The sequence below is a fragment of the Camelus ferus genome, chromosome 6 (assembly GCF_009834535.1).
Source record: "Camelus ferus isolate YT-003-E chromosome 6, BCGSAC_Cfer_1.0, whole genome shotgun sequence".
NCBI classification, from domain to species: domain Eukaryota; kingdom Metazoa; phylum Chordata; class Mammalia; order Artiodactyla; family Camelidae; genus Camelus; species Camelus ferus.
Window position 1 is genome coordinate 37,711,431 of NC_045701.1, and position 20,736 is coordinate 37,732,166.

General features: G+C 38.1%; 3 protein-coding genes across 12 annotated transcripts in view; 1 reads left to right on the forward strand and 2 right to left on the reverse strand.

Annotated features, from left to right (window-relative positions):
- Window positions 1–1,195, reverse strand: part of LOC116664215 (translation initiation factor IF-2-like) — a 108,109-nt gene extending 106,914 nt beyond the window's left edge. For all 6 annotated transcript variants that reach the window (XR_004320613.1, XR_004320614.1, XM_032481824.1 and 3 more), the window contains exon 1: window positions 622–1,195. Coding sequence is in view for 4 of the 6 variants with exons in the window: in XM_032481824.1 (XP_032337715.1) it covers window positions 622–1,160 (539 nt within the window). In the remaining 2 variants the exon portion in view is untranslated. The remainder of the gene's footprint in view (window positions 1–621) is intronic.
- On the forward strand, window positions 572–14,644 carry COCH (cochlin). Of its 3 annotated transcripts, none has more exons than XM_032481820.1 (12): window positions 572–766; window positions 1,588–1,644; window positions 1,733–1,780; window positions 3,854–4,010; window positions 4,881–5,014; window positions 5,639–5,701; window positions 6,379–6,423; window positions 6,704–6,851; window positions 9,337–9,440; window positions 10,146–10,372; window positions 10,544–11,060; window positions 13,646–14,644. In XM_032481820.1, the coding sequence occupies exons 2-12, from the start codon at window positions 1,611–1,613 to the stop codon at window positions 13,819–13,821; spliced, it is 1,653 nt and encodes a 550-aa protein (XP_032337711.1). In that variant the 5' UTR covers window positions 572–766; window positions 1,588–1,610; the 3' UTR covers window positions 13,822–14,644. The 3 variants fall into 3 exon arrangements, with proteins under 3 accessions (XP_032337711.1, XP_032337710.1, XP_032337709.1); XM_032481819.1 differs by lacking the exon at window positions 572–766 and adding an exon at window positions 1,125–1,238; XM_032481818.1 differs by lacking the exon at window positions 572–766 and adding an exon at window positions 1,325–1,491.
- Window positions 14,645–18,969: 4,325 nt separating this feature from the next.
- Window positions 18,970–20,736, reverse strand: part of STRN3 (striatin 3) — an 88,481-nt gene continuing 86,714 nt past the window's right edge. For all 3 annotated transcript variants that reach the window (XM_032481838.1, XM_032481839.1, XM_032481840.1), the window contains one exon: window positions 18,970–20,709. In XM_032481838.1, the coding sequence (XP_032337729.1) occupies window positions 20,540–20,709 (170 nt within the window). In that variant the 3' untranslated portion in view covers window positions 18,970–20,539. The remainder of the gene's footprint in view (window positions 20,710–20,736) is intronic.

Genomic DNA, 20,736 nt, shown 5'->3' on the forward strand with positions numbered 1-20,736 from the left:
ACGCACTAAAAAACCGTGGAAATCACTTAAAAGGGCTAGATTTTTACGGTACATAAATGATTGGTTATTCTTCAGACCTAAAAAAAATCCTATTCTTCGGAATAATAAAACTGTCTGAAAAAAGCGATATGCTGCCATCTCTCCTGAGTCTGGGGGTGGTTCCGCAGAGGCCATGCAGGTCATTTGTTTGTCACGTTTACTCCCCATGAATTCTGCGTTTCCATTTCCACATGGATAAAGTTATCAGGGTGAGAGAGGATCCGAGAGCACATTGCCAAATCAGATTTGTACAATCACCACAGACACCAGATCTGGGAATTCGAAAGGCAATCAAATGTAAATCCTTCCTGATCTATTAGAGAAGGTTAATGTAAGTTGTCACCTCCCAAGCGTGGTCCTACCCATGGCAGTAAATGGAGCAGCCAGGGAAAATCCGACTTCCGCAGAAACGAAGTCGGGAGGCTGGATCCCTAAGGTCCAAAGAATAACCAATCCGTTGATGGGGTTCCTAACCATACGGGGCATGCGTTTATCAAATCCAGGTTGGCTTGACTTTAGAAGTAGGAACTCTGTTTCAACGGGAGCACGAAGTTGGGAAGTTTGTTCCGCGGCCGCGTGTACCTGGTAGCTCTCCTGGGGCCTCTCTGCGCCACGGCGACACCGCGCTCCCTCAGCCGCCTCAGCTCAGGCAGAGCCCCTGTCCGCGACGAGGGGCGCAGCTCCCGCCGGGGGACTGTGCATGGGGGACCACCGCTCCCCAGCTGGGGTGAGGCCCGCTCCCTCGTGGGGTCTGGAATGGCCGGCGCACGTCGGGCAACCTCCCGGCTGGAGCGCGGTCCAGCCCGCGTGCCCTGCGCCTTGGGCTCGGGTCTCGCCCCGCGCGCGGCCCCAGGCACGGCCCAGCGCCGTCCCACACTCGTCCCGACGCCCCTAACCCCGGGTCTGGCGAGGTCCCCCAGGCCTCCGCCCCGGGCCTTGGCGCCACCCCCGGGGACAGAATCGGCGTCCAGGTGGTCGAGCCGCTCGCCGCGGGGGTGGTGCCTCCACGAGGCCTCAGCCCGGCGTGAGGAGGGGGTGGGGGCGGAGCCGGACGGCCGCCGCCCGGCCCCGGGAGACACTCTCCCAGCCCCCTCCCCGCGCGCCCCCCGCACAGTGCTCATGCGCGCCGCCCAGCCTTTATAGCCGCGGCGGGAGCGGCGCTTTCAGCACTCAGGCGCAGCCGGGCGGATCCGACTCAGGTGCAGAGCCTCAGGCGTCCGGCGCGGGCGTGCGGGATCCTGATGCCTGCCTATCCGTGTCTCCCCTTTGCCGCTCCCAGCTTGTCTGTCTTCATCGTGCAACCTCTACCCTGGCCCGGGGTTGCACAACTGACTCTGGGTTTGGCTCGATTTGCAGCCGGAGCGTGGCCTCCAGATCGAGAGGGGCGCGAGCTCCGGGAAAGCGGCCCCGTGGTCCCCGCCCTTCCCTCGGCAGCGTCTGGGTTTCTGAGGGGTGTGCGGGATCCCTGAGGGGCCGGCGGACGCCGTGAGGTGGGGACGTAGGGGTCTCCTTTCCTAGGGAGCTTCCCTCATTCTCCCTCTCTCCCAGGTCCGAGCATCCCCTTGGCTACCATGTCTGCCTCCTGGATCCTGGTTCTCTGCCTCGGTGGGTACGCGCCCCTCACTGTCCCCTTCCCCTCGCACCAAGCGGGATGGAGGCTGGGGCCAGCCCTCGCGCTGTCCTCTCTTCGCAGGTGTCTGTCTGCTGCTGCTAACAGAGCCCGCGGGCAGCGAAGGAGCCGGTGAGTGGCGGGTTCCCGGGTAGGAGGGCAGATCTTGGTCCGGGTGGTGGGAGGGGCTGGGGGCCAGCCCTTAGAAACGCGCTCAGATGGAGCCCTTGGCCTTGGCGGGGGGCCGGAGCTGTAGCGCGCGAAGGTTCGAGTGCTGCCTGGTGCACCGCGTTCATACCTACAGCCCATCTACTCCCGCTTACCCATTTCTCCCTCGCGAGGGTGCCCTTGGGGTCCAAAGGGCACGTTCATCTCAAGGTGCGGAAAAGGAATCCTCCTCCCATCCACACCCGTATCTGGGTGAGCCTCCCCTCCCCGCAGTAGCGGCATCAGAAGGTCAAGGCAGCCGGCATTCGTTGAAACCGACCAAAAGGCACACTAGTCCCAGGTGTTCTGCGGCATTTGGGGTCAGGGAGAAGCCTTCAGACTGTCGGAACAGAGACAGAAACAGAGGTTTCCGGGTGAGAGAGGCTTACGTCGTTGTCCCATCTTGTTTGACTCCCTAGCGGTTACTAGGAACGGCCCCTATTTTAAAAAGCAGCATTTATGGGCTCATTTCATATTCGAGAGAGTCTAAAAAGAGTTTGTTCCACATATAGAAGTCTACTAACGGGTGTGTGGTTCGTTGTGTTTTCTACAGTATAAAAACCAAACTCTTTTTACAAAATCTATCCTTGATTTTCCTTGAAAGGAGAAATGAAGGTAAGTATTGCAGCGGGCTGTATTCAGCGCCACCCACTCACCAGGCACACACACCAAAGTCAGTGTTGACAGCTAAAGTCAGAGCCTCTGATGCTTCCGAACATGGGAGGCAGGATTAAGGCTGTTTGCTAACAGGTATGAAGCTCATAGGTATGAGGCTACTGTTTTGGGTAAGGATTTTAACTTGCCCATCCATCTAGAGTGTTTCAGAGCTAAAGAATCAGCCTTGTACCAGGCATGGTGTCTTCCCTTCCACGAACGTGTCCAGTCCAGGTTACAGCTCAATACAGAGGGCTCTCAAGAAGAGGGTCCTTGTTAGAGGCAGACTACTCAGTTGGGCAATACCACCAGACAGCATTACTCTGTCTTGGAAAAAAATTTTTTTAATTATTAACATCTGTTTCAAAAGGGTTTGGATAACCACAATTTCCAGTGTTTGGAGAATGGTATTTAGTAACACTATCCTCAATTTAATATTTACAGTATATTGATGAATTAATATGTTGTACTAAGTTATATTGTTACATGTTGCCAAGGACTTGTCTCTAACGTCTTTTGTAGTAAAATACTGATGATTAGACAGGTTGATCATGTAAAACTTGAGAGTATTAATAGTGCTGTCTAAAAATGCATTCTCTGCCTGGTATATCTCTCTGGACAGATCTGGAGCAAAAATAAGAAATTCAGTTCAGATTGAAATGCTCCATTCTGAAGGGACTAACTTTTCTGTTTCCTGTCCTGCAGGAGCTGTAGAATTTTCCTTGGACTGTGTGACCTTGGGCAAATTAACCCCATGGCTTTAATTACTCCATCTGTAAAATGAGTGATTGAGCTTAATGACCTTCTATAAAGTGAAGCATCTTTACTGGTTTGCTTAAATTAGCATATAATTTTAAGGCACTACATTTGAAAGAAAACTGATATAAATGGTTCTCAGAAGCAAAGGATGACTTAGATTGTGCATGTGTCTATGAAAATGTTCCTCAGAGGTTCAACCCAGATTTAATATCTTCACCTCAGTCAACTATGTACACAGTTGTAATCAGAGTTGAGATTTTTAAAAATATTTCTAGAATAAATTGGTAAGTGATCAATGACTAAGGTTATTTTTGAGTTCTGTTATATTTCCAGTTATATATTTGTAAATTGGTAAGAACTAAGAAAATTCTCCCTTTAGACTCTATAGTGTCTGAGGACTAAATTGGAAAACTGATTTTTGCTTGCTAAAATGTGGAATGGTGTGAAATGGTACCTAAGTCAATATTCTTAACAAGAAGTGTAGAAATTAGGGAAGTAAAATTTCAATCTCATATCTTAGTTCCCCCACCAGCACTCCCCTAAAAGTCCTAAGAATGGTTATTACATTCTGTCCTTTCTCTTCAGTTCCCATTGCTATCACATGCTTTACCAGAGGCCTGGACATTAGGAAAGAGAAAGCAGATGTCCTCTGCCCAGGGGGCTGCTCTCTGGAGGAATTCTCCGTGTTTGGGAACATAGTCTATGCTTCTGTATCAAGCATTTGTGGTGCTGCTATCCACAGGTAAGCCCAGACCTGCCAAGAGGAGGGCACTGCAAGTGTGATTATTTCTTTTCCCTCTTTAGCCACCAGGACACCTCCCACCCTGCCCTTTTCTTTCTTTCGGTGCCTATTTTGGCCGTAAAAAGATGGACACATTTTAAAGATTTTCCCGGATATTCTTGAAACACCAACTACAAAAGGGAAGCCTTCTGACTGAAAGCAAATTGCATTATTTCTTGGTAGCTAGATTCCTGTGATTCTAAAGCATTCCTAATCTTGTAATATATTTCTGAGTTTTTACTATATGACAGCCATTATTTTAACTTCCACAACTCCACAGCTGTACAAGATAGGTACAATTTTACCCCATTTTACAGATGAGGAAACTGAATTCACAGAGTTGTCAAGTATCTTACCCAAGGCCACCGTGGTTAGCAAGAGCCAGAGCTGGGTCTGAAAACCCAGGTCTGCCTCCAGGGCCCATATTCATCACCACTCTGCTATCATGCGAGAGAATGGCCAATATGACACTTTTTTTTTTTTTAAATCAAGTCTAAGGACATGTATTTAAGGTATTTTAGAAAACTAAGAAAATTGTTTGGCACTCTTAACTCTGATTATCTGAGCGACAGGAAACAAAATACTGCAAGTGTGTCCTTATTAACACTTAAGAAGTTTGACAGCACAAAACCATTTCCCTGGGCAGATTTTATACCCGTGTGAGCAAGTTTCTTAAAAGTTTGGCAGCATCCTTAGGTGGTGAACTATTCTTCCCTGCTGAACTATTTTCTTGATTAATCAGAGTAATAGATGCAACATGGCGGTATAAGTCAAGTCAGATGCCACTGAAAAGGTGTTGATAGGATCTTAGCTATTGTTCTTGCATTGCAGGGGGGTAATCAGCAAGTCGGGGGGACCTGTGCGTATCTATAGCCTACCAGGTCGAGAAAACTATTCCTCAGTAGTTGCCAATGGCATCCAGTCTCAGACGCTTTCCAGATGGTCCGCTTCTTTCACAGTGACAAGTAGGTACAATTAAATTGTTCTTACTTTTGTGTAAATATTGTCTCCCCAACCTCAAAAAAGTTTTCTCCTTTTCTCAGTGCAATCTGTTTGACTCTGATGGAAAAACCTGTGATCAAGACTGAAAGGGTCAACTATGGGTTAGAGTCAGGGGATCCCAAGAGTCAAGGACACACTGAAGCCAAATTTGGTGGAATCGGGGGAGGAATAATCTTGCTGTAAGAAGATGGCACTAGAAACTTGAATTGCCTGCAACCAGAATGCCCTGACATTTACCAAGTACCCTAAATCAAAAAACAAGTGAATGAGAGTGAATTCACTTTTGGGTGATCTTTTAAAAATATGATAGATAAGAATCCATTTTGGTCCTTCAAAACTAGCATGCAGTAGCAGGGAGGGTATAGCTCAGTGGTAGAGTGCGTGCTTAGCATGTGCGAGGTTCTGGGTTCAATCCCCAGTACCTCCATTAAAAAAAATAAAGGTTTTAAAACTAGCATGCAGCAAATACTCATCTAATTGCCATCACTCTATTACATTTATCATCCTATAGAACCCTAAATTAGATTCATTATGCTTTGATGGTAAAAACAGGAGAGGAAAAAATAGTCTTCTCTTTATTTTAACAGAAGGCAAAAGTGGTTCCCAGGAAGCTACAGGACAAGCAGCATCCACAGCACGTCCAGCAACAGGTATGAAATATGGAACCTATCTCCTAGCTGCTTGACACAGATTTAGGAAGTTACAAATAAATGTGTTATTGACAGAAGCTTTCCTTTTTAAAAATATTGATGTTAAACACAAAGCAACTGTCTTAAGTTTACTGGTATATTACATAGGGAAACATTCAACTTCATATTTCAGATTCCTTATTCTATTTTCAAAGATAAGCTCTGCTACCAAACATTCTCTTGAAGTCCTGCCATTTCCCCTTGATTTGATAAATCATGTTTAGAACCTGGTCTAAGTAAAATTACCTGGAACCCCTACTTCCATTTGTCATATAAATCAAAGGAATTAATGCATGTCTATATTAGAAATAGCCAGGGATCTTCCCTTTTAAGACTATGACAATTTTAAAGTTAAAGAAATTGAGAACATTAGAATCTAACTCTGAGTTTCCAATCCTGCTTCAACTGTGGGTTTGGGATATGAAAGTCCTGGATTGGAGGTGTATTAAATATGTAGGCCTACTACAGTCTTGACTTGTTTCTTTGTTGGGGCATTGCTTCGTCAGTCCAGAAAATCATGAGGAAATTAATTTTTTTTAAGTCTTTTCAAGAATGACACTCATGAGCTTTTCCCCATGTGAATTTCTTGTATGAAACTGTCTTGCTTTTGCTAATGCCAAGTGCTTCTTTTGTTTCAGGTAAACGACTAAAGAAAACACCAGAGAAGAAAACTGGCAATAAGGGTGAGAGTCTGGACATCCATTTGGGAATATAACATTTTCTTTCTCCCCTTGTCTCCTCTTTATTTTTATTTAATTTTTTTTAAATTGAAGTATGGTTGATTTACAATATTGTGTTAGCTTCTGGTGTACAGCAAAGTGATTCAGCTATACACACACACACATATATATATATTCTTTTTCATATTCTTTTCCACTATGGTTCACTATAAGATATTGAATATATCTCTTCCCTCCCTCCTCCTGAAACTGCTAATGGGAGAACTTATTTGGATGTTCACAGACTGTAAAGCAGACATTGCATTTCTGATCGATGGAAGTTTTAATATTGGGCAACGCCGATTTAATCTACAGAAGAATTTTGTTGGGAAAGTGGCTCTAATGTTGGGAATTGGAACAGAAGGGCCGCACGTGGGCCTTGTTCAAGCCAGGTACCAATCTTGTTAAAATGGGAGGAGACTTGAATGATATTTCAAATGATGACAAATGATCACTTCTTTTAGTAGGTACATTCATTTCACTTAAATATAAACATATTGAGTTGTGGACAATCTGGATTTCCAAACTGGAAAGTCAGAATTTAAGACTGCCTGAGCAGACTGGGTAGTGGAAGTGTTTCCTTTTTGGAATGAAAGGATTTAGAGAATTACATGCTATCTATTTGAGAACCAGAAGGTAGGCTAAAAGCCTTGTTGCTCATACAGATTACCTCTGCACATCTACTCTGTTCAATTCCTAATTCCTCTTTGCTGCAAGAGGAAGCAGTGATGGTTATTCCTACCCCCTATTCTGTCGTTATTCTTTTTAGCTCTTTCCATAGTCCATAACTGGAGATCTGAAGCTTAACCTTTTATTCATTTAATAATATGTATTGATGTCTTTTAAAAGATTATAATATGCACGTTATAGAAAGATTGGAAAACATATAAAACACAAAGAAAACAAATTTCCCAAATATACCCCTCAGAGATGATTGCTGTAAGATATTTTATTTCCTTTCAGTATTAAGCAAATATTTGACTATTTATGTATTTCTTTTTCCAAAGCTCAAACTATAAAAATGTCTTATATCCTGGGTTTTTAATCCCTTAGTATTTTGAGCATTTTACCATACCACAAATATTCTTCAGAAAATGGTGTTTCAAAAATGATGTTTGATAATGTTCCTTAGCATGATTTATTTAACCATTTTATTTTTTCACCATTACACTGTGATGAACATCCTTATGCCACCCTTATGCCACCTCTGATTAGTCTATTGGGCTAGATTCCTATCAGTGTCAAAGGGTTCTGACATTTTTAAGACTTCTGATCTAAACAGCTAAATTGCTTTCCAGAAATCTGATCCAGTTTAAACTGCTATCAGCAGTGTATGAGTGTCACCAGTAGTATTACAAATATTAATCTACATTTCACTTGTTATTTTTTACAATTGGTTCTTAATTTAGACAGAAATTTTTGGAGTGTGAGAATTTTTAACTTTGTTGTTTCATACATAATTTAATCATCTGTCCCACACCTTAAAAAAAAAAGAGCTTCTTACTCCATTGATTTGTGATTTATAAGTTTAGACAAATCTGTTTCTTTGATCCATATACTAATTCTTACATCTTTTCTGTACTTTGATTATTGTAGCTTTCTTTAACATTTTAACATCTCATAGGGCAAATTCCCTTCAATATTTTTCTTCTAATATTTTTTGTTTGCTATTTGTATCCAATTCTTTTTCAAGATGAAAGCTACACTACCTTGTAGATTCATACAAAGACTAGCTTCTCTATAAACTTCCTGGCTTACAGTTTTTCTGTTTTAGGAGGAACATTAGAATAGATAAACTATAACCAGGAGTTTAAGTAGAATAGGAGAATATCTCATTAAGGATGCCAAAATAAGATTAAATGTCATAAATCATAATTTGGATAGTTGAAGAGTGACCATAAAAGTGAAAAGGTTATCAACCCATGAAATCTGATTTTGTGACCCAATATTACACAAGGTATGCAGAAATATAATCAGTGCTATACTTGTCCCTCACAAATCCTGACTTAATGGCAATTGATAATGCTAGGATCTTAAAATTTTGCACTTATGAAATTTTCACTTATCTAAAAACTAAACACAACAAATTGTACTTTAACTGTTTTACTCCACGTGGTCTCTAATGAACACAGAGTAGTTGAAATTCTTTTACTATTAAATGTGGAAAGTCCCAAATCTCTTACACATAATTGTAAGGTTGGCAAATGTCAAAATCATTTACTGCAAGAAAATTTCAATGTTGTAATACTTTATAATTTGTTTCCTTATAAGTTTTCTCTTTTAAAAAAATGCTGGCCTTAGTGTCACTGAAATTGCCTCTTCTGCCCAGGGACCTGGATTAATAGACAGACTATTCAGGGCTTCCAAGGTCCTCCACTGGAGCAGACCTGGCCTCACACCCAGCTGCCTTCCAACTATCTGGTGCCCAACTGCAGATTTCCATTAAGCCTAGTGCCTTGAGCCAAGCCTGGTTTCAAGTGCTCTATATAGTTTAAGAGCCAGACAAACCAGAATTTAAAATGTGGTTTTGTCAGGCAAATTACCTAAGTGTTCTAGGCCTCAGTTTCTTCATTTATATGACAGGGCTAATAATTTCTACCTGTAGAGTTACGATGAAATGGGATTACACGTGTAGTATGTATTTAGCATATTACCCATAATATAATAAACCCTCAAGGTAGCAGTTATTTTTGTTACATTTCTAAAAATTCAAGTAAGGATGCTATACCTTAATTGGCTGTATGCTGTAGGATTAAGAAAGCAGCTTAGGTGTTGTTCAATTTAAAGACCTTTTTTTTTTTGAGGTATGTAATGTTGCTTGTTTGTTTTGCCTTTGCAATTCTCTCTGGATAACCTTTTTTCTTTTTTTTACTTTAGTGAACATCCCAAAATAGAATTTTACTTGAAAAACTTTACATCAGCCAAAGATGTTTTGTTCGCCATAAAGGAAGTAGGTTTCAGAGGGGGTAATTCCAATACAGGTAAGTAGACTTTGGCACCTGGGATGTGACACAGAGTGAGTTATGAATGATCAGACATGTAAGATAGTATTATGCTAGTTTATACAAGCATATGTGAAACTCTTCCTCCTGGCACTGATCTTGGTTAGGTCTGTATTTGATTATCTGAGATATTTGATTGACAATAGAAAATGTACCAAAGGGTTTATTGATATTGCTTATCTTAAAAAAAAATAAAACATTGTGACTTAAAATCCTCATATTGGACAGGGCAGATGCCACTTTAGAGAAGTACCTATTTAGAATGTTTAAAAGAGGCAAAGATCAAGACTCCACTAATGATAGCAGATGTGGCAGAAAGAACTAGAGTAGGTCTCTGGAACTTCTGAAGGGAGATTTCTTGTTCTGAGTCCTTAGAGGTACTAAGCAGTCACTAAGGGGCTGGATAGCACAGGTACAGATGTGGGAGTCAGTTTCATGTTTCTGACTGGTGACTGATGTAAGGAAAGGAAATGTTTCTGGGAGGTGATGGGGGAAGTAATGTGGGTTGAAAGGCAAAAAATAGGCCCGATGGATAATTACACTTTCCCATCTGATGCATCTGTTAAAGAACTTTGTTCTACATAAGTTAAATTCTTAAACTTGGATGCATCAAGTTGGTACAGGGAAATAAAAATGTCTTTTGAGCAGTAGTGCTGTTGTAGTTTGCTTCTTTTTCAAACCTAGGAAAAGCCCTGAAGCATACTGCCCAGAAATTCTTCACAACTGATGCTGGAGTGAGGAAAGGGATTCCCAAAGTGGTGGTGGTATTTATTGATGGCTGGCCTTCTGATGACATCGAGGAAGCAGGCATTGTGGCCAGAGAGTTTGGTGTCAATGTATTTATAGTCTCTGTGGCTAAGCCTATCCCTGAGGAACTGGGGATGGTTCAGGATGTTGCGTTTATTGACAAGGTAAGGAGGTGAGAGGTGTCGTCTTTTGGTAGTGATTCAGTTTTGGACCTCAAGGCATAGTGCTAACTGGCCTCTCTCTGGATTAACTTTGAATATTCAAGATTTAATGTTTTCACAATTTTAAAGAAACTTTTGATTCTTTGGATGTCTTCTTTGTGTTGCCTCCATTAGGCTGTCTGTCGGAGTAACGGCTTCTTCTCTTACCACATGCCCAACTGGTTTGGCACCACAAAGTATGTAAAGCCTTTGGTACAGAAGCTCTGCTCTCATGAGCAAATGATGTGCAGCAAGACCTGTTACAACTCAGTGAACATTGCCTTTCTAATTGATGGCTCCAGTAGTGTTGGGGACAGTAATTTCCGCCTCATGCTTGAATTTGTTTCCAACATAGCTAAGACTTTTGAAATCTCAGACATTGGTGCCAAGATAGCTGCCGTACAGTTCACCTACGATCAGCACATGGAGTTCGGTTTCACTGACTATACCACCAAAGAGAACGTCCTAGCGGTTATCAGAAACATCCGCTATATGAGTGGTGGGACAGCTACTGGTGATGCCATTTCCTTTACTGTCAGAAATGTGTTTGGCCCCGTGAGGGACAGCCCCAACAAGAACTTCCTAGTAATTGTCACAGACGGGCAGTCCTATGATGATGTTCGAGGCCCTGCCGCTGCTGCACACGATGCAGGTAAGGTCCTTGTCTTTCGTCTGGAAAGGGAACTGAAGAGGGGTCAGTGAATTTTAGGAGTAAATATAAACTTATGTATTTATTTTACTGAACAAACACCTATAGTGTGGCAGTTACTGTTTTAAGAGCTTTACCCAATATTCACTGATTTAACTGTCAAAGCAGCCCTACTAATCTCATTCTACAGATAAGGAAACCACCTTCCCCCAAATCACACAGCGAGTAACCTTGTGAGGCCAGTATTCAGACCCATGCAGTTTGGCTGAATCCATACTCCTAATAACTATTTTTGGGAGAACTGTCACGAGAACCATGTCATGTGTCAAGGAAATATGTTACAGGTGTTCATGTTTGGCTCAAACTTGGAGTTTATACCTCCAAAATTACAGATTATTATAATTTACTATGACTCTGCTATTTGATGATTTATCCTAACTTTTTTTTTTCCAGTAGTTTTCAGTCTTGCATGAGTTTTCTAAGATCACCAATAAATACATTAATCCTATTCCATCTAAATTTCCTTTTTAGTGTCTTTTTTCCCCTTGAGATAATGAAACACCAATAAAAGGGTATAAAAAAGTTTTCTCTCTCTAACCCAACTTTAATGTTTATTTTGGCAAAGGCCTCTAGTTTTTGAAGACATTAGCATGTGTGTTGCTAAGATCATATAGGCCCCAAAGAGCTGAGGTTCCCCTCCCTGGAATAAAACTGAGTGGTTGGGAGTCCAATATTTGAAAAAACAAAAATGCTAACTTGGGAGTAGGGGATGAACAACCTTATATTTTTCTATACTCTTCTGTACTTCCTTTTCCCTACTTAATTTCTAATGAATTAACTTTTCCTTTTATACACTCATTACCACCTATGCTAATGCATTTATGGACTTTTATAGATATTGATGGAACACTGTTTTTATTAAGTAGGTCAGAGAACAGATACATGCAGTTTAAGCTATACACTGGTTTATTTTTATACATTTGACTTAATGTATACCTCAGCAACTAACTTATGTTGATAGACCTGTTTGCTATCATACTCCTTTGAAGTGTAGCTTACTGACTTTATGCTTAACAGGATTGGATTCAGGCTAAATAAAGTGAACTAAATAAATTCAAATATATTTTCCCTGTATGATTAATTGAATTTCAGGAGGCTGGGCCACACTATTTTCATGAAAATTATCCTTTAGTGATAGTGAAGTGAAAGTTAACAAAAGCCAAAAAATAGGCTAGGCTTTCAGGGCTAGGTCACAGCTGATTTGTTTGTTAACTGTAATTATATACTGGGCCTGAGCTAGACAATCTGAGCTTGAATGCAGAATTAAAAGTGGAAAAAACTGAGGTGGAGAAATTTGTTTGACAACTTTGCCATGGAGAGGGGAGGACTGGCAAGTGGTGATAGATCAGATATTGTTTCAATTAGCTTTTACATCATCTAAACCTGCTTTATTTATATCTTAAGTATTCACCACTAAGTACTGTCTACGATGAGGAGGAGGATGAAGCTTTGGATAGGAGGGAGGTAGCTATTTCAGAAACTCTAAAAACTTTATGGGGGGTTTCATCTACACTCAGAATCTGCTAAACCACTGCGTCTACAATTGGGATTGAGGTGATGAAATCAATGTAATATCACCCTAATCAAAATGTACAGCTGGAGTAAAAGCCTTCTAGTGGGTCAGGGAATGCAGATGGATGCTTATCTATCCAATAATAAAAAATTATCCCAGTGGGGAGGGTATAGCTCAGTGGTAGGAGTGTGTGCTTAGCATGCACGAGGTCCTGGGTTCAATCCCCAGTACCTCCACTAAAAATAAAGAAACCTAATTACCAGCCCCCCCCCCCCAAATTATTCCAGCTTCAGACTTTTGTCTTTTTTTTTTTTTAATCACCACAAGACTTTTGCTTGGGGATTAAAGACTAACAATTTCTATTGGTCAGTTTGCCAATGTAACATAAAGATTGAAATAGAAGAAACATTTATCATTCACAGAGGACTAGTCATCATTCCCCAGACAATGCAACAGCCTTAGAAAACTTTCACCATTTATGTTCCCATCTTTTGTGTCATTCTTTCTTGCTCTATTATACTGGCTATGACTGCAGTATAACGGTTAATTGAAGTGATGATAGCAGGCAGTCGTTTCTCATGCCAAACTCAGAGGGGAAGTTTTCACCATTTTACTAAGTATGGTTGCTAAGGGTTTATTCATTTGTTTGCTTTTAGGTATTATTATCAGGGTAAGAACGTTTCCTTCTGTTTCTAGCTTACTGTGTTCTATCATGAATGGAAGTTGAACTTTCTCAAATATTTTTTCTTTCAGGAATCATATGATTTATCTGTTAATGTGGTAAATTACACTGATGGCAAAACTCTGGTTTTGTTTTGACCAAACTGTTTAGCCATTTTCATCACAGTGAATGTTAAAACCTACCTAACAATTTGTTACAGGGTATTTAGTACTTCAGGCATTACAAGGCAGTTTTGTCTGAAACTATGCACTGATGTATTAAAAACATACACATGTCATTTTATACATAAGCTGGAACTTAGTTTTAATTCACTTAAAAATACTTGCATTGTAGGTATCACCATCTTCTCTGTTGGCGTGGCTTGGGCACCTCTGGATGACCTGAAAGATATGGCCTCTAAACCAAAGGAGTCACATGCTTTCTTCACAAGAGAGTTCACAGGATTAGAACCAATTGTTTCCGATGTCATCAGAGGCATCTGTAGAGATTTCTTAGAATCCCAGCAATAATGGTGACATTTTGACACTGAAAAAAAAGTGCAAGGGGATATAATATATAAGTTGTATCCTAGTAATACTGAAATACTATATAGCATATTAAGATCACATACAAAACTATTAAAGATGCCAACAAATGTAAACAAATAAGCATTCATTTAAAGCTCTTATCTTTCTAAGTACAATTTAGACTTATTCAAAACACTCTGCTGAGGCTTCAAAATCATGACTCTTAGAAACTCAGGAAAGAGGAGATATTGTAGATTAAAATGTTAAGAGTTCTATTCTAACATGCATATTAAATGTACAGATATGTAAATTCTATAGCTCAATTAAAGAATCTGTTATTTAGACCAAAAGCAACATTCCTTCTCTAATTCTGTGTTAAACATATAAGGAAAGTGAAACAAATAGAAAACAGTTCTTTAACTTAGTTCAAATGTAAATATTTTGACCCAAGTAGATATTATCTTAAAACCAATCAACAATATAGATGTTATTTAATAGGCTAAAAAGTTATTACAGATGAAATAGGTATCAAGCCTCTTGTAGTGTATTTTCATAATAACTTATAACAAATATTACACTGAACAACATAGCAAGACTGCCTGGTATTTTTCTATTTATATCTTTTTATATGTGTATTGATATACTTGGATTATACTCTAAAAGTCATCCACATATTGAAAAAATCTTAAGTTGGTAAATTTTTACTTACCACTTGTACTTTAAACATTTAGCTTTAATGAAAAGCACATCTTTCAAATAGCAGAACTGCAAGAAGAAAAACTGTACTTTGACTAAGCAATAAAACTGCTAGTGACTATTATTCTAAGGTGCCTTAGTTCTTATTATTTCAAGTGTCTATCCCTAGAACATGATAAAAATTCTACATTAGCTACTTTGTGTGGAGTTTTTTCTTAAAATCATGCAGTAAGACGAAGTATATTTATTTTTCTATTACTCAGTGAATGCCTAGGCATTAAGCACTATGCACAGAAAATACGCAGATGCTTTTGGTTACTTGGTTCAACAAAAATTGTTTTGTAATTAACATTATTTTTACTTAAACGTGCTTGCAAATTTGGTTCCCAAGAAAAGTGATCAAAACCCCCTTACCGTAACTATCATTACCTCACCAAGAACTCTCCCCTCCGACAGAGGTGCACTGCCATCTCATCCTATCTTCTCTACAGACAGCAACTATCCTCACCCTCATCCACCTGCACACTATCTCCCTTCACACATACGCTGATCCCATCTCAAATAGCTTACAACTGATTGACCTGAAAAAGGTGTTAACTGTTTGCAGTATTATGTATCCCAATGAATTTTTTTGAGTTAAACGATTTTATTGCTTTTGTAAAAGGAATGAAAGAAGTATGTATCAGAGAGGGAAAACTGAAATTGCCCTTGACACTATATAAAAATTTGACAAAACACAATATGGGAAGTCAATGACTCCCCTGACCATCCTCCGCCTTTTTCAAAAGCTGCAAATATGACTGATTCACTTAACAAGAATTTTCATTTAACTGAACTACAAAAATGGATTTAATGTTTTTCCCTAATAAATAAATTTGAGCTGAGTGCCACTTCTTAAAAAATTAAACAAATGAAAACCCAGCTTCTACTCATTAGCCCTTTTTAAAAAAAAAGTTTTAAAAATTAAATTTTAAATTCTCTAAAAAACTTTCTGTGGGGTAATTAGGTTTATTTATTTACTTACTCATTCATTCATTTACTGGAGGTACTGAGGATCAAACCCAGGACCTCATGCATGCTGCACACATACCCTCCTCTTAAAAATGCTTTTAAACATTTTATAAAGGACAAAGTTTTGAGGTAACCAGGGAAGCTAATTATTTGGACTTGGAGCAAGATAGTAGAATTAAATACTTTATGTATTGTTACTATTAATTATTTTTAGAAGAAAATATAATCAATATAAAGGGTTAACAACTTTTTAAAAAAGAGTAAAAGAGGGTTTTAAAAGATAATCCAACTTCTGCAAGCATACCTCAATTTCAATTATGCTAAGCCCATTTATAACCTTTAATGCACTAAATGGTATGTTTAGTCCTCAGTGGATAACTTACTTTGAAATATGAGTACATGAAAACAAGTATGAAAAAGGTAGAATGTGATTAAATATTGAGAAAGTCAACATTAATTAAAGTTTATATGTAAAAACATTCTTAGTTTCTTCGTCAAGTAGTGTTGGGAAAGCTGGACAGCCACATCTAAATCAATGAAGTTAGAACACTCCCTCACAGCATACACCAAAATAAACTCAAAATGGCTTGAAGACTTAAAAAGAGATGACACCATAAAAGTCCTAGAACATAAGCAAAATATTCTGATATAAATCATAGCAATGTTTTCTTAGGTCAGTTTCCCTAGACAATAGAAATAAAATAAAAGCAAAAACAAACAAATGGTACCTAATCAAACTTACAAGCTTTTGCACAGCAAAGGAAACCATAAACAACAAAAAAAGAAAACCTACTGACTGGTAGAAAATATCTGCAAACGATGGGATCAACAAGAGCTTAAATTCCAAAACATACAAGCAGCTTATACAACTCAATAATTTAAAAAAAAAAATCAAAAAATGGACAAGAGACCTAAACAGATATTTCTCCAAAGACTTAGAGATGGCCAACAGTCATGTGAAAATATGCTCAACATTGCTAATTAGAGAAATGCCAATCAAAACTACAGTGAGTAATCACCTCACACGGGTCAGAATGGCCATCATCAAAAAGTCTACAAATAATAAATGTTGGAGAGGGTGCAAAAAAAAGGGAACCCTCCTACACTGTTGGTGGAAATGTAAATTGATGCAGTCACTATGAAGAATGGTATGGTGATTCCTTAAAAAACTAAAAATAGTTATCATATGCTCCAGAAATCCCACTCCTGGGCATCTATCTGGAAAAGACAGAAACTCTAATTCAAAAAGATACATGCACCCAAATGTTCACAGCAGCACTATTTGCAATAGCCAACACATGGAAGCAACTTGTGTCCATCAACAGATGAATGGATAAAGATGTCATATATTGGTGTATATATAATATATATATATATAAATAAAAGTCATAAAGAAGAATGAAATAATGCCATTTGTAGCAACAGAGATGGACCTAGAGATTATCACACTAAGTGAAGTCACACAGAGAAAGACAAATACATCACTTATTTGTAGAATCTAAAAAAATGATACAAATGAATTTATGTACAAAACAGAAACAGACTCACATACTTAGAAAACAATCTTATGGTTACTAAAGGGGGAAGTGGGGAGGGATAAATTAGGAGTTTGGATTAACAGATATACATCACTACATATAAAACAGATAAACAAGGATCTACTCTACTGCACAGCACAGAGAACTATATTCAGTACCTTGTAATAACCTATAGTGGAAAACAATCTGAAAAAGGATATGTATGTATGTAAACTGATTCACTTTGTTGTACACCTGAAAAAGCGTAACATAAATCAACCACACTTCAATAAGAAATTTATATAGAGAACCCAGGAAGCCCCAGATTCTGGGTGACTCTTTGGGGATATAACCTGGGTATCAGTTTTTCTCAAGTCCAGTGGTTAATTCTAATGTGCATCTAGAACTAAACCCCTGATTCTTAAACTGTTAGACCATCCTAGTAGGATACTTAGGTCTGAAAAGCACAGAAGTCTTTTTTCTTTTGTTTGTAATTTCAGAATTGCGAAATTTTGAATTTTGGTTGACTACGGTTTGCTTATAACATTAAAGAATAGGGTAATAAAGCTCAAGATAAAAGCTATTTGTTTCTATTTCTCCTCTGATCTTTCATTATCAGATTATAAGAAACTATACTGTTTCATTGAGAGAAGATGAAATTGGGGGAAGGAGTCTCAAGAATTTATGTATTTTTGGACTTTATGATGTCTATGTGAACAACTCAATCTCAGAGTTCTACAAAAGTACAGATTAAATTCTGTAGTCCAGATAGTTTCTGTTCAAATTTATATTACCTCAAGACCCTTGGGAGCATGACTTCTGGTTGGGAATGAAAAGGTAATTTGTGTGTGTGTGTATACATGTTTGCATTTATATATATTTATACATGTTTTATATACATACAATATTTTTAAACTTTACGTACAAAGCACCATTTAATAGTGAAATTAATCTACATAATTTCCCATATATCACAAATGGAAGCACACAAATAGAATGAAAATAAGATACCTTTTAGTCTCTTCCAAATTTTAATATTGTAGAGAAAAATACAACCAAAGTAGGTAAGAGAAAAATAAACATATATATACACTATTTTTATTCATTTCAGTTTTAATACATTCCAAAAAAGGTGAATGCTTATGCATTACAATGATGATAATCACATTTCAGTGAAACAGTAATGCACTGGTTTAAAATAGCTGTCAGAAACAGTACTAACTTTGGAAAGCTTGCTATTAAATTATTAAAAAAAAAAAAAAAGAGGAAGAGAAAAGTACCTCTTTAATTTGTTAACTTGAATCTTCAATTCAGAAAACTAAAGAACTAATATCTTAAGAAAATTTATGAATAGTTTTGTTAGTGTCTCACCAGCAATGACTAAGATTGCCACTTGGATTTTTATGGTAGGTGACAAAATTTCTCAATGTACATACAACGTAATTTTTTTTTTGCAGTAGGCATTCAAACGGAATTCTGCCACATAAGTCTTCTAATGTTACCTTCTAATTCCATTTGCAATTCCCTTCAAAGAAAAGGGATGATAATACCTTGTTGAAGGAAAAAGCTCAAAGATACCAATATTTAACATCATTTATCAGGATAACTTTTAATTAAAGAATAATGTAGTTTATTATCTACTGAACTTTTTCATGGAAACAAGCATGGCTAGATAGGAGACAGCACTATTAACTGAAATTCAGATTTAATTAAGTCGTAGGATACAAGGAAATGATTTAAGATTGTATCTCTGCAATTTTCTGTTATTTTGATTTATCTAACTTGTTTCAATAGAAGATTTCTTTAATCCCCAAAACAGTGTGAAATACTTAGAAAGGCATTCTTAATATAGGGCTAACTGTTCTAATCTTATTAGAATACCAATAAACAGTACAAAATTTAAAAGAACAGCATAAAAACGAAGAACTCACTGCAATCATCTCCGTTTCCTAGTTTAATGATGCAGAGTAAAGTATTGCACTTTATTATTCAACACAAAATAATGTAGTCAACAGTAACATACAGGTACACAATTTAATATTTATTATATGCATTTTATATACATTTTTCAACAGCTGTACGTTCGCTATGTGGTACAATCTTAAAAATTTGCTGATTCATAGTTTGTAAAACAAAAACCTTACAAAACTCATCAAAACTCGCAAACTGATCAGAAAAGTTTTTTGGAAGACTAGAAAAAATACTTTATTGTCTTAATCATGCATTACACAAACAAAATGTTTAGTTACACCATAAAATTAAGCACATTGAAAAAATAAAACAGGGTAACTAGTCCAAACACAGATTTCTGATCCTGATTCAACTATTTTTGTATCCTATTTGTAATGCAAATAAAATTTTAACTCCAAATATTTTTAAACAAGATAAGTTTTGTTTGGAATCATGGTAAACCAAGATATGTATCTGAGGGGAATCACCTTGACTTGTAACTTAAACTATAAAATACTCCATTTTTAGTCTATTTTAGACTATTCAAAGAGTTCCAAAATAGATATATAGGTTCCTTTAGCACATTAATAAAAGGATATAAAGACCAACAAAAAGTGAAATAAATAATAGGCTATTAGCAAGATGGATAATCCTTGATAAATAAACTTGTAAATACAGTAAGATGTACAAAATATCACATAGTGATAGGATGCCAAGATTAGTTTGTTGTTGTTTTCTTTTTTTAAGAGTTCATTTGGAGTACTCAACCCCGTTTCATTTTAATACACTTAATAGTCCTTGGCTTATGAAGACAATTATGTGATGATGAAGGTGATTTAGCATCTTTATGGAAGGACTTAGCTGAGCTGTATTAGGCAAAAGAAGGAACAAGTGTGGTTACACGGCAGCGGGTAAGTGAGATCTCTGTGTTTTAGGGTTGTATAATGCAGAAAAACTTCAATACAATCTTGAGCACTGTTGTGACAGGCTAAATATATAAAAAGACTTATAAAAACTAGAATTTTATCCAAACATTTTGTGCAACTAATGCTAAAATATTTTAAGTTAAATTTTCTTTCTTTTTTTTTAAAGCAAAATAAGTTTAAAAGGGAATCTGTGGCATTCAACTGATAAACAGAAGATCACTAAGAGATGAAAAAAAGCTACTCTTGGAGCTCACTTCCCCCCAACAAGAGCACCACATTCCTAACCCTAAGGCAGCACACAGAGTCCAAAATAAAAGTCTTTTTGTAAGATCAGACTCCACACTTGGCTTAAAGATACCTAACAGACAGACATACGCTCAGTTCATATCCAGTACAGGCCACAAAAAATGGAGTCCTTTTTCTGTCCCACAAAATACAGTAATTACAAATTAAATTAAAGAGCCTGACGTTACGATGTGATTTCCACCAATTTATGCCTGCCCCAAATAGCCTTCACCAGGCAGATCACATGTAGTGTCGTATCAGTAACTTTTTTGATGGCAGTGATGTAGACCCTCTGTGTGTCCAAGCAAATCTGTTATGATGCGAGTTTTTGTTGGTTCACACAAATACTTTGGCAAGGGCATCAGCCCCTGCACTAGCAATATATGCTTTTGATGGATGGAAAGCAACATCATAAATTGATTCATCTAATTTCTTCCTATGTGCTGTTATTTCCTGCACACATGTCTTGCTGTCCAAATTCCACAATCTAATAGAACAGTCATGGCCTGTAAAAGAATAAAGAATGTTATGAG